The 16,017-nt window shown below is 33.1% G+C and overlaps 1 protein-coding gene across 2 annotated transcripts in view; it reads left to right on the forward strand.

The window, feature by feature from the left end:
- PIP5K59B (Phosphatidylinositol 4-phosphate 5-kinase 59B) overlaps window positions 1–9,843 on the forward strand; it is a 95,080-nt gene extending 85,237 nt beyond the window's left edge. For both annotated transcript variants that reach the window (XM_089648020.1, XM_089648021.1), the window contains exon 21: window positions 5,240–9,843. In XM_089648020.1, coding sequence (XP_089504146.1) covers window positions 5,240–5,251 — 12 coding nt within the window. In that variant the 3' untranslated portion in view covers window positions 5,252–9,843. The remainder of the gene's footprint in view (window positions 1–5,239) is intronic.
- The last annotated feature ends 6,174 nt before the right edge of the window (window positions 9,844–16,017 follow it).

The following is a 16,017-nucleotide window of genomic DNA, read 5'->3' on the forward strand; positions in this document are numbered from 1 at the left end:
AAATACTATTAACCTTTATATATCAATCATCCAGTTCATTAGTTAGACATCTACAAATACTATTAACCTTTATATATCAATCATCCAATTCATTAGTTAGACATCTACAAATACTATTAACCTTTATATATCAATCATCCAATTCATTAGTTAGACATCTACAAATACTATTAACCTTTATATATCAATCATCCAATTCATTAGTTAGACATCTACAAATACTATTAACCTTTATATATCAATCATCCAATTCATTAGTTAGACATCTACAAATACTATTAACCTTTATATATCAATCATCCAATTCATTAGTTAGACATCTACAAATACTATTAACCTTTATATATCAATCATCCAATTCATTAGTTAGACATCTACAAATACTATTAACCTTTATATATCAATCATCCAGTTCATTAGTTAGACATCTACAAATACTATTAACCTTTATACAGGGTGTATCGGCACTAACCCAACAAACTTTAACCAGCTATTCCTTAGCACATTTGGAGTAAAAAATGTTATGGGCGCTTTGCTGTCCGGTAGCATTTTTTTTCAATTAAAAACAAAAAAAAATAAAATTTCCACACTACATCACTGTCATTGGCATTGCGTTTCGTGTTCAACAGCTGTTATAAGCAAGTATGTCAAAAAGCGTCTTCGCTCTTTCGCACACACTAAATAATAATAGTTAAAAATGAGACGAATGGTGCCGTGCCATTTCTTTGTGATTGTAAAAGTTCGCCAATATAGGTACACACGTGCATTATTCAACGGAATTCGAATAAAATATTTGCCAGATGGGTTTTCAAACTTTGACAAAGGATAAAACAGTGGTGACATGTGGTGAAAATATGAATAGTAAATTTTTTATTAAAAAAAACGTTACCGGACAGCAAAGTGCAAATAAGATTTTTTACTCCAAATGTGCTAAGGAATAGCTGGTTAAAGTTTGTCGGGTACGTGCCGATACACCCTGTATATAAATCATCCAGTTCATTAGTTAGACATCTACAAATACTTATTTTTAGATAATCAGAAAACTAATATTCTAATGGTTGCCATAAGTCAAATATTATTGCTACGCACCTGCATTTTACCGTGCGATGTTGTACTATGAAATAATCACAGGAGCTGTATCGTCTGGTACAATATACACATATCCTCTACCTAGCGTAAAACTGTCCTAAACATAGCACAGTTTTAAATTCACATAAATATTATATTTCTAAGTACCTTGTTTTTTTTTTTAAGCAATCTTATGTAGGTTCCACGGCAACTCACGTTCACTGTTTTCAAGAGTGTGTTGAATTGCCACTGTCCTGAGTTGCCCAGTTACCCCTAGGTATTTGGTACAGTTTTACATTACACTTTTACATACAGCTGCATATTATGTATTATTTAACTCAAATTTTGTGTTTTTGAACAGGACGATTGATAAATAGCAACAACATTCATTCCCTCGGATATAATTTTATTTTTACTCCTCATTTTTAGTTGTAAGTTTTTCAACGACTAAACTTTTTTCAATTACATAATATTTAGATTTTTACCGAATTGAGGTAATTCTTCAATCGTAAAATATTAGAAGTAGAAATGTTGTCACCCTAAGAGCCGCAGTTTGCCACCCCCGTCCTAGTCATTGGGGCGCACATCGTTCACCCAAGAGATTTCCTTATACTACTACAAATCGCATCTACACACAAGTAGCGACTTGCCTTTGTTTCTATCTACACATTAATAATTTTCTTTTCATAGCTGTTTCGATAGTTCGTGCAGTTTGATCGCAGCTCGGTGACATTCGGCAACAGTACACAATAGTCGGCAATAATCATCAGTCTTCTACGCCATATCTCCCTTTATTTTTATTATCTATGATTACGGCATATAAATTGTGATTAAACACTCTTTTAAATGTGGAAGACATTAAATATTAGAGATCTCTCAAATAATATTACAGTACTTTCTCAGTAATCCGTCACCCCAAAAACTGGGAAAGTGACTAATTAGTGAAAGCGGTGGATTATAAATACCACATACATACAAAATATGTTATATAATAAAACATCATTAGTAAAACAAACAAACACCGCTTTTTCCCTCCCTAAACACGAGTTATTCTCAATTAGAGAGTTATGAATTATCATCTTGAAACACATATTATATACTTTCCCTTATTCAGATCATTTGAAATAACGTATTGGACGTATTGTACGTTGAACGTACATTGGACGGTTGGTATGTTATTACTTGGTTGTTATTACTTTTCTTAATGTTAATAACCCTCTATCTCCTGTACACTTACTAATGTTCTTACTTACTTCTATCAATATGCATTATTTGTTATCATTCTGTTAATAAAAAAGAAAAAAACTCCGCTATCGATCTTTCATAAATTTTTCATTTCTTGGTTTAAAGTTATGGCGTCATTTTCACACTTGCGAGAAGACTCCATTTTGTAAACTTATTAAACAAAAAACGTGGCAGAACAAAACAAACAAAAACACATCCAACAGTTAGTTATTGATGATTTTGTGCTGTCAATTAGTAAAAATAACGACCGATTATAGTAGTTTTTGGATAATCGGACGGCGAATTACTGAGAAAGTACTGTAAATTGAATTGACATCTGATATCAAAAGCTTCGATAGGTTGAAAAAAATAGCTCTCTCCCCATCCTTCATCAAAACATCGGCATATTTATTTCACTTAGAGGAAAACCATTGGATTAATTTGGAAGGAAAAGGTTTGTATAAGGAAGTATTTACATATATTATGTAGTACCTGTTATTATTTACTTTTATTTATTTTTTGTACTAACGCACAAGGACATAATGGCACAAAAAAGGTGCTTATTATCGCTTGAACATTCTTTTTAAACATTTACGCACTTGTACACGCTTCTACTAAATCCCTTCACATTCATCGCTTCTATTTTATCATTGTTTTGCCATTTTACATGCATTTTTTCACAATCATGGTTAGGGGTTGGTCAAATTACTTGCTGAAAATCCCCAGTGTTGCCCTGGCTTTATCCCTGGTGTTGCAATAATATATGTGAATTAATTTGTGGTTTTATTGTGGACTGTAATAAATATTTAACATAACTATTGGGGTAGCTGTGGTTAACAGTTAGAATTGGAAAGGATTCTGTCTTACCTTTGGTCTTTTCGATCGATATTATGGACTTAAAGGACATTGCTTGGTCATCACTGTACAAAGTTTCGTAAAAGACTCGAATTAAACGCATTGAAGGGATATGTTCACTGTACCAGTTTTCTTAACATACGTTTTTTTTTTTTACATTAGTTCCACATGAAGGCCCTGAGGAAAAAAAATCCCTCAGGGCCTATGTCATCTTAGGGGATGCTGTGTGAAGAGTCTTTTTAGGAAAGAAAGGAGACGGAGTTCTGGGAAGGAAAAGTTAGGAATTTTGGGGTCAATATGTCCAGGAGTGACAGACGTATTAATTCATTCCCTCCACTGCAGTGCCATGTGATGGGTCGAGAGAGTCCGGCTGGAGAAGTCAAAAGGTCTCCTTCAATCATTCTCTCCCGTTCCGGCCCGCCACGCAGAAGGTGGGCAAATGCATCCGCCGCCAAGACCTAGTCAAACCTCACCCCTGCTAAGTCACCAAACGAAGCAAACCACTTGGGGTGACCTATGACAGGGGTGTTGGTTATTAAATAAATGGTTTCCTGAGCGGCGTTACCCATATCCGCCTCCCAAATTGACTGGTTATGTATAAATGAATTGTTGCAAATGTCACCGATGTACGTACTCCACACTGTCAGACAGGGACAGGTAGTTGGGTAGAGGATTGCAGAAACATGTATTAAAGGGAGTTGCGTTAACAACCACTTCAGGCTTTTCAATATTTTCGAACAGTTTACAATGTTTCCAATGATTTTCAAATGTGCTGTATGCACCTTATTTTTTAATTTTCCATGAAAACAAATACTGTTTTAAAAACTGGATAAAATTATCTTTCCGGTATATGCACTTAAAATGAACATTAATAATTCTGAATAGTAACATTTTAACATCAAACATGATAAATGTTGTCAAAAACGTTTACCACATTTTTACTTATTTTTACTACAAATATAGAAAAAATTGACAGAACCCGAAATTTAGAAAACACATTTAGTGTGGGAGAGTTTAATCCATCCATGTAAAAGAAGTAAACCCTATAGGCTGCCATACAATTTTATTTATTTCGTAATAATAATAATTAACTGCATTCTATCCTGCCTACCTACTTAACCTCACATTAAGGGGGTGACAGATTACGCTATAAGTTTAAATCGTTTTACATAACTCCATATTGCTCGCCATACAATCCCATACAGACCTGTCACACCTACAAAGATGGTGAGCTATAAGTGTTGGCATGGCGACGATATGCGCTGTGATCTGCTAGCCGGGCTATATTTGAAAATTACGGCAGGAGAGGGGTTCAGAACAATTTACGGAGCGCCGTAATTATGCGGCTGTCATCTGTCAAAGTGACAGATCCCATACAAAGAAATGATACTCGGCGGCAGTTTGCAGTTGATCTGACCTCCTCTCCTGAGGAAGATTATAGTGTAGTGTCACCCCAACATATAATATGTATATGCCACGCCCAAATTATGCGCGCATAATATAGGGTAATGTGTCTAAGCCTTTATAATACATATATCTTATTGTATCATATGCATGTTTAAGGATAAACATAAAATTATTCATAAACTGCTTGTTGGTGCTAATTTTATTATTTTAGGTAAAAACACTTTTTGCAAGTTTTGCTTTAAAATATTAATATGAATTGTTTATTTGCTCCTGTACATACAGTATATTAATATGAATAAATGGTAACCGGTGTTTTAAAAAGTGAAGTCATTAACTTTATATCACTTTTTAAAGGTCACTGCGTCGAGTTATAATGAAACCTGAATAAATAGTTTTGTCTGTATTATAACTCAATTGTTTCAAGAAAGGCATACATATCCAATATTGCATTAGTGATTCATTCCAAAATTCTATTTGCATGCTTTTCTTGAAAGTATTTATAAGGATAAAACTATTGCATATGTACATGCGCAACCTATTATCAATATATTTGAAAGCGTAACTTGCAAAAGTATTTTTTCCTAAAATAATTAAATTAACATCATCTATGAACGAGCAGATTATGAATAATTTTAAGTATTGTGTTGCTGGGTGATTTAACGCCATCTGTGTTTTTCTTTTCCAGACTCACCTTTAGTAATTAGCTGAAAAGACTGATGTCATCAGAAAATGGAAAGGATCTTCGCTAGTATAATATTGCTTGCGCACGAGTTACCTAATCAAAGATAAAACATACATTATAATTATGTTTTCTATTTTCCATTCTAAAGAAGATGGGTTCAGAGAACTACTTTGTTAACACATTTCTGGCAGGTATTTTTTGCACTGGCGCTACGCTGTCTTCGGGCGAAAATAAAGGTCCCGCGCAAATTAATTAATTTAATTTGTTTTAAATGACTATATCTTCGAAAATTACGAAAGTATTTTAATAAAAATTTCGGAATTTCAAAACTCAGCATACCCAAGCTATAAAAGTATGAAACGAAAATCGAATATTATTGGAAACGCAACTCAATTAACCTTGTATTATGGTATGATTTGAGATTTTCACGGCCAAAAGTATTATAGTGATTTGTTTTTGGTTTGTTTGTGATTTGTTTGTCAGATAACACATCTGCCCTGATGATGGACGCTCAAGTGCTGTCCGAAACGTTGGCTAAAGAAGGAGGTAGCGCAACAAGGCAAAATACCCCAAAAACAAATCACTTGTAGTATGTTTATTACCGTCCGTCTATCGGTTTTTTCCCATACCTGCTTTCTTTAAATACGCCTGACAACTTTCGCTCGCTTGCACTTAGGAGTTGAGTGGCTGCGGAACAGAGATAAAGATTTGAATCGGGTTTTACGCTCATAAAAACTTATATACTATCCTTTTGTTGAAATACCGATGTAAACGAAAGGCACAAAGAAAAATATAAAAAGAAGACTTGCATTACGGTTCGATAATTACGTACATATAGTTGGGACCTTTACAAAGAGATTGGTATATAATATTCATATAAATACATTGAATAATTCCGACTTTTCTGCTGTTGAAATGAGGCGGGCGCAAAAGGTAGAATTATCCTTCCCTCCGTTAAGTATCAATCGACCGAACGGGTAGAACTACCTTTCCTGGCCTAAGTGTGTTATTATAAATTTCGTTATGAAAGGTAGAAATGACTTGAGTTATGGATACAGTACAAAAGATGTTGGCATATTATGTATATTAATGAAGTTAATAATTTAATTACCACTTTCATTGAATTTTTAAAAATAAATTCATTTTGAAAGCTTCTCTACGTTAAATATGCCCATTTTTTCGTATGACTACTTTCAAAAATTAGGAAATAATTTAATGTTTCACAAACAATAAAATTGTTACAATATAAGCACATAAATTTGTTTAACCACTTTATTTGGACACATTGCTCAGAAGTGGCATTCCTTCATCAGGAGAATTTTAAAATTAAGGTAAAAATATACAGAAAAGTGGGACACGGTTTAGACATATTTTAAAAACACCTTGTAACAATGAAAAACAACTATTTCAATGATTGAAAATAAAAAATAATGCCTTTTGATACCTATTTCGATAAAAAATCTGATCTAACATCTTTTCTTCACTACCTTTGGCATAATATTATAAAAAAGGTTTTTAGGATAGTTTAACCCCTCCGACTTTTCGCGAACTTGAAGCTAAGATGTCTTTACCGAAATGTCAATTTCACGAAAACGTTGTGTTATTACCGCCTCACAATCAAAGCTCTATAAATGAAACATTACTGAACGGAGCCGAATAGTAAAAACTGTTTTAGAAAGGTTACAAAATAGGCTTTCAAATTGTTGTATCATAAATAAATATTAACATTTGTAAATATTTAAATTTAGAATGGAAACATGAAAAAATTGTAAAAATGACTCACCTGTAATGTTTTATGTAAAAACGATACTAAAATCACGGATAATGTAAAAAAAAAACACTTATTTCATCGTACAAATGTACAATAAACAATTCTGTCACTTCACTTTTTGACCATTTCATACAAAATATATTTTTAAAAAAATAATTAAACTTGCGAGGCGGGTCGGCACGTCAAACGGCTTTCTTGGCGTCGTTTTACGATTTGGCGGGTAAAATTTGCTTCCACTGAGTAGGTCTTTTTACGGGTTTCTATGGATAACTTTGAATAGAGATGTGAAGCTTCATTCAATACGAATATTCTACTTTTTGTTTTAGGGATGTCACTAGAAGAATAACGGAGTTATGACGATTTTTGTGGAAACACACGCGTTGACGTGTAAACACGCTTATTGTACTTGACTGCTATCGTTATTTTATCGTGTATATCTGCTTACGTTGCTGACCGGTTAATGTTGTTATTGAATTAGACCCAAACTGGGAACGTATTTTAGGTTAAATAAGAGAAGGAAAAGCAAGAGTAATGAGCGAAGAAAGAGTGTAAGGAGAATATATGATGCAAATGCGAATGGTAGCAGAAGTTGAGGACGCCCAAGAAAGACATGGCACAATCAAGTGAACCAGATACTTGAGTCGGGCCATGTCAAGAGTCATAATAATAGAAGAGTATGTATGAGACGATGTATGAATGTGAATGAGGCAAGAAGTGTGTTTGGCGGTCAGTCCTCTCTGCCTAAACGGCGTGATGGTTAGTTATTTAGTTAGTTAGAAAAGCTATCCTTCAAATTTTCACACCAATAACAATGGCTGCCAAGTGAACAATAATTGATTTTAATTTTAACAAAATAACTATAAAAATGCAATATTTTCCATTTAACTGATACAAAGTGCTTATTTAACTGTGTCACACTTTTCTGTAGATTTATCAAATTAAGTTTTACAATTTTAATATTCTCCTAATGTAAGATGGGCACTTCTGAAACTGCTAGAATCAAATAAAGTTATTTAAAACAAATTTATTATATTATAAATGTTAAAATGGCTGCGCCACTATTATGTTAATGCTTCGGGATTATTAATATAATGATTCTCTGAGCTTAGATTAATTAAGTTTATTATTTAACCGAGTAAAGAGATTACGGATTCGAGCTATCTATTTGCGAGCTGGGATGTGAGAGAGAGATTATACTACAACAATATATCTGTCTCGCTCTACACTAACGAAGTCAAACACCCGACTTTATTGTCCCACAGTGTATATTGTATTTATGGCAAGCCACAAAGTAAATTCTTTTTTCGAATACGTAATAAAATAATAGTTGTTGCTAAAATAATTATTTGTAATACAATACAACAATTTAATAGAGTTAACCGTGGTATGTAATGTGATATTTGTGTATATTTTTATTTTTCATTCATTCACAATTGCACTGTACACCATAATTACCTCCTATTCCTTCAAAATGTTCCGAATAAGGCCCATTGTCCACACAATCGTCTTTTGTAGGATGCATGTAACCTACAAATGAAGATAGGCGTATTTTGCATATTTGTTGTGTCCACGCTGCTTCACGCAATAGTCAGTCACATTACAAAACGTCTCAGTTTTCTTTCAACTAGCATCGAGAAAGCACATCTTTTGTTGTGAAAATGTCAAGTGATGACGATGAAGTGATTATAGCATACAATTTTATTAGAAGACGACGAAACAGGCAAAGAAAGTACTGGATTCATCCATACATCGAAATAAATATAAATTGTAGATTGTTTGTTGCTGCCAGAGAGTTATCAGAAGATGATTCTGTATTTCAATCATTTTACCGAATGACTAAACATACGTACCAAAATTTAGTCTCTACTGTTGGACCACTGATACAAAGACAAAATACTGCAATGCGGTCGGTCGAGTAGTGACATGTTGCCGCGCGCACCGCATTACGAACGCATGACGCAACGTTGCCGCTTCGTGGACACAGATTTCATTGTTTCTACGCAAGATGCAAGCATTCGTCTTGTAATCGTCAATTGACGAAAGCGTGCGTATGACGTGGGGTTACGTGGACAATGGGCCTAAGTGAATTATTTGAAGTGTATAATTTTTTTTGTTTGTTTTGCACTCCCTGTCTTCTAAATTTACAATTTCTTAATAATAGTAATTGTGTATCCTTGTATTAAAATTATAATCTGTGTCTCTTTTAATAATAATATTAAATTGGATAAGTTGGGTAGCGCCGTTTTTGTGAAAAATCACAGGCGCTTTTTTATTTTACTTTGTTTTAACGAGACCTTGTTCTCAGAAGATTTGTTAAGCGAGGTATTACTTAGTAAGCAAGATGATTTGAATTTTTGGAGTATTGAGCTGTTGTGCTTCCTCCTCCAACGTTTCAGACATTCTTGTTGTGTCCATCATCATGACCGAAGAGAGAGTAGAAATATGTAAGTTTGCATTCAATACCTGTGTTTTTCTTTTCCAGACTCACCTTTAGTAATTAGCTGAAAAGACTGATGTCATCAGAAAATGGAAAGGATCTTCGCTAGTATAATATTGCTTGCGCACGAGTTACCTAATCAAAGATAAAACATACATTATAATTATGTTTTCTATTTTCCATTCTAAAGAAGATGGGTTCAGAGAACTACTTTGTTAACACATTTCTGGCAGGTATTTTTTGCACTGGCGCTACGCTGTCTTCGGGCGAAAATAAAGGTCCCGCGCAAATTAATTAATTTAATTTGTTTTAAATGACTATATCTTCGAAAATTACGAAAGTATTTTAATAAAAATTTCGGAATTTCAAAACTCAGCATACCCAAGCTATAAAAGTATGAAACGAAAATCGAATATTATTGGAAACGCAACTCAATTAACCTTGTATTATGGTATGATTTGAGATTTTCACGGCCAAAAGTATTATAGTGATTTGTTTTTGGTTTGTTTGTGATTTGTTTGTCAGATAACACATCTGCCCTGATGATGGACGCTCAAGTGCTGTCCGAAACGTTGGCTAAAGAAGGAGGTAGCGCAACAAGGCAAAATACCCCAAAAACAAATCACTTGTAGTATGTTTATTACCGTCCGTCTATCGGTTTTTTCCCATACCTGCTTTCTTTAAATACGCCTGACAACTTTCGCTCGCTTGCACTTAGGAGTTGAGTGGCTGCGGAACAGAGATAAAGATTTGAATCGGGTTTTACGCTCATAAAAACTTATATACTATCCTTTTGTTGAAATACCGATGTAAACGAAAGGCACAAAGAAAAATATAAAAAGAAGACTTGCATTACGGTTCGATAATTACGTACATATAGTTGGGACCTTTACAAAGAGATTGGTATATAATATTCATATAAATACATTGAATAATTCCGACTTTTCTGCTGTTGAAATGAGGCGGGCGCAAAAGGTAGAATTACCCTTCCCTCCGTTAAGTATCAATCGACCGAACGGGTAGAACTACCTTTCCTGGCCTAAGTGTGTTATTATAAATTTCGTTATGAAAGGTAGAAATGACTTGAGTTATGGATACAGTACAAAAGATGTTGGCATATTATGTATATTAATGAAGTTAATAATTTAATTACCACTTTCATTGAATTTTTAAAAATAAATTCATTTTGAAAGCTTCTCTACGTTAAATATGCCCATTTTTTCGTATGACTACTTTCAAAAATTAGGAAATAATTTAATGTTTCACAAACAATAAAATTGTTACAATATAAGCACATAAATTTGTTTAACCACTTTATTTGGACACATTGCTCAGAAGTGGCATTCCTTCATCAGGAGAATTTTAAAATTAAGGTAAAAATATACAGAAAAGTGGGACACGGTTTAGACATATTTTAAAAACACCTTGTAACAATGAAAAACAACTATTTCAATGATTGAAAATAAAAAAATAATGCCTTTTGATACCTATTTCGATAAAAAATCTGATCTAACATCTTTTCTTCACTACCTTTGGCATAATATTATAAAAAAGGTTTTTAGGATAGTTTAACCCCTCCGACTTTTCGCGAACTTGAAGCTAAGATGTCTTTACCGAAATGTCAATTTCACGAAAACGTTGTGTTATTACCGCCTCACAATCAAAGCTCTATAAATGAAACATTACTGAACGGAGCCGAATAGTAAAAACTGTTTTAGAAAGGTTACAAAATAGGCTTTCAAATTGTTGTATCATAAATAAATATTAACATTTGTAAATATTTAAATTTAGAATGGAAACATGAAAAAATTGTAAAAATGACTCACCTGTAATGTTTTATGTAAAAACGATACTAAAATCACGGATAATGTAAAAAAAAAACACTTATTTCATCGTACAAATGTACAATAAACAATTCTGTCACTTCACTTTTTGACCATTTCATACAAAATATATTTTTAAAAAAATAATTAAACTTGCGAGGCGGGTCGGCACGTCAAACGGCTTTCTTGGCGTCGTTTTACGATTTGGCGGGTAAAATTTGCTTCCACTGAGTAGGTCTTTTTACGGGTTTCTATGGATAACTTTGAATAGAGATGTGAAGCTTCATTCAATACGAATATTCTACTTTTTGTTTTAGGGATGTCACTAGAAGAATAACGGAGTTATGACGATTTTTGTGGAAACACACGCGTTGACGTGTAAACACGCTTATTGTACTTGACTGCTATCGTTATTTTATCGTGTATATCTGCTTACGTTGCTGACCGGTTAATGTTGTTATTGAATTAGACCCAAACTGGGAACGTATTTTAGGTTAAATAAGAGAAGGAAAAGCAAGAGTAATGAGCGAAGAAAGAGTGTAAGGAGAATATATGATGCAAATGCGAATGGTAGCAGAAGTTGAGGACGCCCAAGAAAGACATGGCACAATCAAGTGAACCAGATACTTGAGTCGGGCCATGTCAAGAGTCATAATAATAGAAGAGTATGTATGAGACGATGTATGAATGTGAATGAGGCAAGAAGTGTGTTTGGCGGTCAGTCCTCTCTGCCTAAACGGCGTGATGGTTAGTTATTTAGTTAGTTAGAAAAGCTATCCTTCAAATTTTCACACCAATAACAATGGCTGCCAAGTGAACAATAATTGATTTTAATTTTAACAAAATAACTATAAAAATGCAATATTTTCCATTTAACTGATACAAAGTGCTTATTTAACTGTGTCACACTTTTCTGTAGATTTATCAAATTAAGTTTTACAATTTTAATATTCTCCTAATGTAAGATGGGCACTTCTGAAACTGCTAGAATCAAATAAAGTTATTTAAAACAAATTTATTATATTATAAATGTTAAAATGGCTGCGCCACTATTATGTTAATGCTTCGGGATTATTAATATAATGATTCTCTGAGCTTAGATTAATTAAGTTTATTATTTAACCGAGTAAAGAGATTACGGATTCGAGCTATCTATTTGCGAGCTGGGATGTGAGAGAGAGATTATACTACAACAATATATCTGTCTCGCTCTACACTAACGAAGTCAAACACCCGACTTTATTGTCCCACAGTGTATATTGTATTTATGGCAAGCCACAAAGTAAATTCTTTTTTCGAATACGTAATAAAATAATAGTTGTTGCTAAAATAATTATTTGTAATACAATACAACAATTTAATAGAGTTAACCGTGGTATGTAATGTGATATTTGTGTATATTTTTATTTTTCATTCATTCACAATTGCACTGTACACCATAATTACCTCCTATTCCTTCAAAATGTTCCGAATAAGGCCCATTGTCCACACAATCGTCTTTTGTAGGATGCATGTAACCTACAAATGAAGATAGGCGTATTTTGCATATTTGTTGTGTCCACGCTGCTTCACGCAATAGTCAGTCACATTACAAAACGTCTCAGTTTTCTTTCAACTAGCATCGAGAAAGCACATCTTTTGTTGTGAAAATGTCAAGTGATGACGATGAAGTGATTATAGCATACAATTTTATTAGAAGACGACGAAACAGGCAAAGAAAGTACTGGATTCATCCATACATCGAAATAAATATAAATTGTAGATTGTTTGTTGCTGCCAGAGAGTTATCAGAAGATGATTCTGTATTTCAATCATTTTACCGAATGACTAAACATACGTACCAAAATTTAGTCTCTACTGTTGGACCACTGATACAAAGACAAAATACTGCAATGCGGTCGGTCGAGTAGTGACATGTTGCCGCGCGCACCGCATTACGAACGCATGACGCAACGTTGCCGCTTCGTGGACACAGATTTCATTGTTTCTACGCAAGATGCAAGCATTCGTCTTGTAATCGTCAATTGACGAAAGCGTGCGTATGACGTGGGGTTACGTGGACAATGGGCCTAAGTGAATTATTTGAAGTGTATAATTTTTTTTGTTTGTTTTGCACTCCCTGTCTTCTAAATTTACAATTTCTTAATAATAGTAATTGTGTATCCTTGTATTAAAATTATAATCTGTGTCTCTTTTAATAATAATATTAAATTGGATAAGTTGGGTAGCGCCGTTTTTGTGAAAAATCACAGGCGCTTTTTTATTTTACTTTGTTTTAACGAGACCTTGTTCTCAGAAGATTTGTTAAGCGAGGTATTACTTAGTAAGCAAGATGATTTGAATTTTTGGAGTATTGAGCTGTTGTGCTTCCTCCTCCAACGTTTCAGACATTCTTGTTGTGTCCATCATCATGACCGAAGAGAGAGTAGAAATATGTAAGTTTGCATTCAATACCTCAAAAGTGAAAGGACATTAAGTTATATTATGGTACTATTTACCAAGAGAATCTTTTATCATACCAGTGAGAAAGATATTGATTTTAGGATAATTTAGTTACATATCTGTATGATGTTAATATGTACATAGAAAATTAACTTCTAGAAACATTCTACAAAGCTTCATAAAAAAGACAATACCGAATCAATTGTGATCAAGCGGCAGTTTTACATTGCCAATGATGTTATATGTCAAATTCAATTAAAATAACGAACTATTTGCATATTTGCCACACGCATACTAATATCATGATATGTTATGGAAACATTGTGGGGAGATTGTGAACAGTTTTCGAACTATCAAGCATTTTAGACCCATTTCTATAGTGAGATATTTCAAAATTCACTGATTCCTAATTAAAAATTAACACTTTTCATATGCAGTTTCCCTGCAAAACTAGACAATATTTGAGTCGTTTTTTATTGACATAGGAGCAATACACAATTCATTACAAAATTGCATCACTAACTCAAAATTCTTAGTCAGAAAGTAGGTCCGGAATTTATTTATTTTTGTGAAGCCTGGAAATATTTCCATGTTGGGTAATTTTTATTTTTCTCAAAAAAATTCTTTTGGGAAAATTGGAAAAATCGGGAAATTTTATCTCGGAAATTGGTAGGTAAATGTGTCAGATTTTTTTTTTATAAAAACATCTTTTTGATTTTGTTATGTGAAATTTGGAAATTTTTAAGATGGAATATTTTTGATTTCGGAACAAATTTCAACAGGGAAAATCGCAAAATTGGAGTAAGTTTTGTAAGTATCTTCTAGATATTTTTTCATTGGGGATGCTGTTTGAAAAATCGATGGTTATTTTTTAAAATAACAGATGGCGCCACTTCTGTTTACAACAATCCTAAACTGTACAGTCATTAAGATAATAATAGTACCAGATTTGAGTTACGCTAGATCTTTTTTTACCATTTTACATTACTTAGAGAATGATTGACTGATGGGCCAAGATGGTCTCCAGTTAAAACTATAGGTAGTAACTAATATCTGAGTTACAGGAAAGGGTAAAAGGAATATTAAAATACACGGTTGCTCCGCAATATATATGGGGCGCCCTAGTTACCTCCCTTCAGATGATGCGTGATTTTTACCTTCACATATGTAAAGGTTAATGTGCTTAGTAGTTTTAAAAAGTTTAGTGTTACCATTACTTTCATCCTTTTTGTCCAAATTATTTTATTATATTTAAAAGTCTTGGAAGTTTCCTGGCTCTATCATACTGTTATACAATGTTGTTCAATTTGTTAACCCATTTGCTTGCTAACTGCCAATGTGTATGCATTACACCACTAAGTTACCTATAAGTAAGTTTTTCTACAGAATCTAAAACTATCACAAGTAATATAATAGTAATTATTACTTTTATTTCTAATTTTGTTATACATCACAAACTAATCAGTTTAACAAACATAAGAAATACATTTGTAGAAGATACAAAAGTACTTGCAAATGTATTTGTCCACACTGATAGATTCAAAAGTTATACAAACGCCAAAGATACTGGATGCGTAGTGACGTTTATCTATTCTGTTAAAAATAGACTCGCGATTTATTTATTTTATTTTATTTTATTTATTTATTTTATTTTATTTATTTATTTTTTATAATATTCATTACATTATATGCAAGGAAGCTTTTGACTGTCCAACTAGGAAGGTGTCCTATTTCAGGAGAGTCAAATAAGGAGATAGAATAATCTATGATGACGTTGTAATGCTGTAATGACTCGATAGCGGTTCATTTGCTTACGCAAGGAGATAGAATAATCTATGATGACGTTGTAATGCTGTAATGACTCGATAGCGGTTCATTTGCTTACGCAAGGAGATAGAATAATCTGTTATGACGTTGTAATGCTGTAATGACTCGATAGCGGTTCATTTGCTTACGCAAGGAGATAGAATAATCTATGATGACGTTGTAACGCTGTAATGACTCGATAGCGGTTCATTTGCTTACGCAAGGAGATAGAATAATCTATGATGACGTTGTAATGCTGTAATGACTCGATAGCGTTTCATTTGCTTAGGCATGTTTAAAATAACTTCTTAACTAAATTTATGTCTTTTAATTAAAAACACATTAAAAAAATCAACGTAACTCATCGTAAATGATTTTTTTTACCAATCTTTTACTACCCCATTCTACCATAATACGTACATATATGAAAAAACCACCTTTTCACATAGATTATATTGTAATTTATGTGAATTAAAATTATTTTGCATTTAAATAAGCTCCT

Source organism: Hesperophylax consimilis, chromosome 27, assembly GCF_061612785.1.
Source record: "Hesperophylax consimilis isolate HC1 chromosome 27, BYU_Hcon_1.0, whole genome shotgun sequence".
NCBI classification, from domain to species: Eukaryota; Metazoa; Arthropoda; class Insecta; order Trichoptera; family Limnephilidae; genus Hesperophylax; species Hesperophylax consimilis.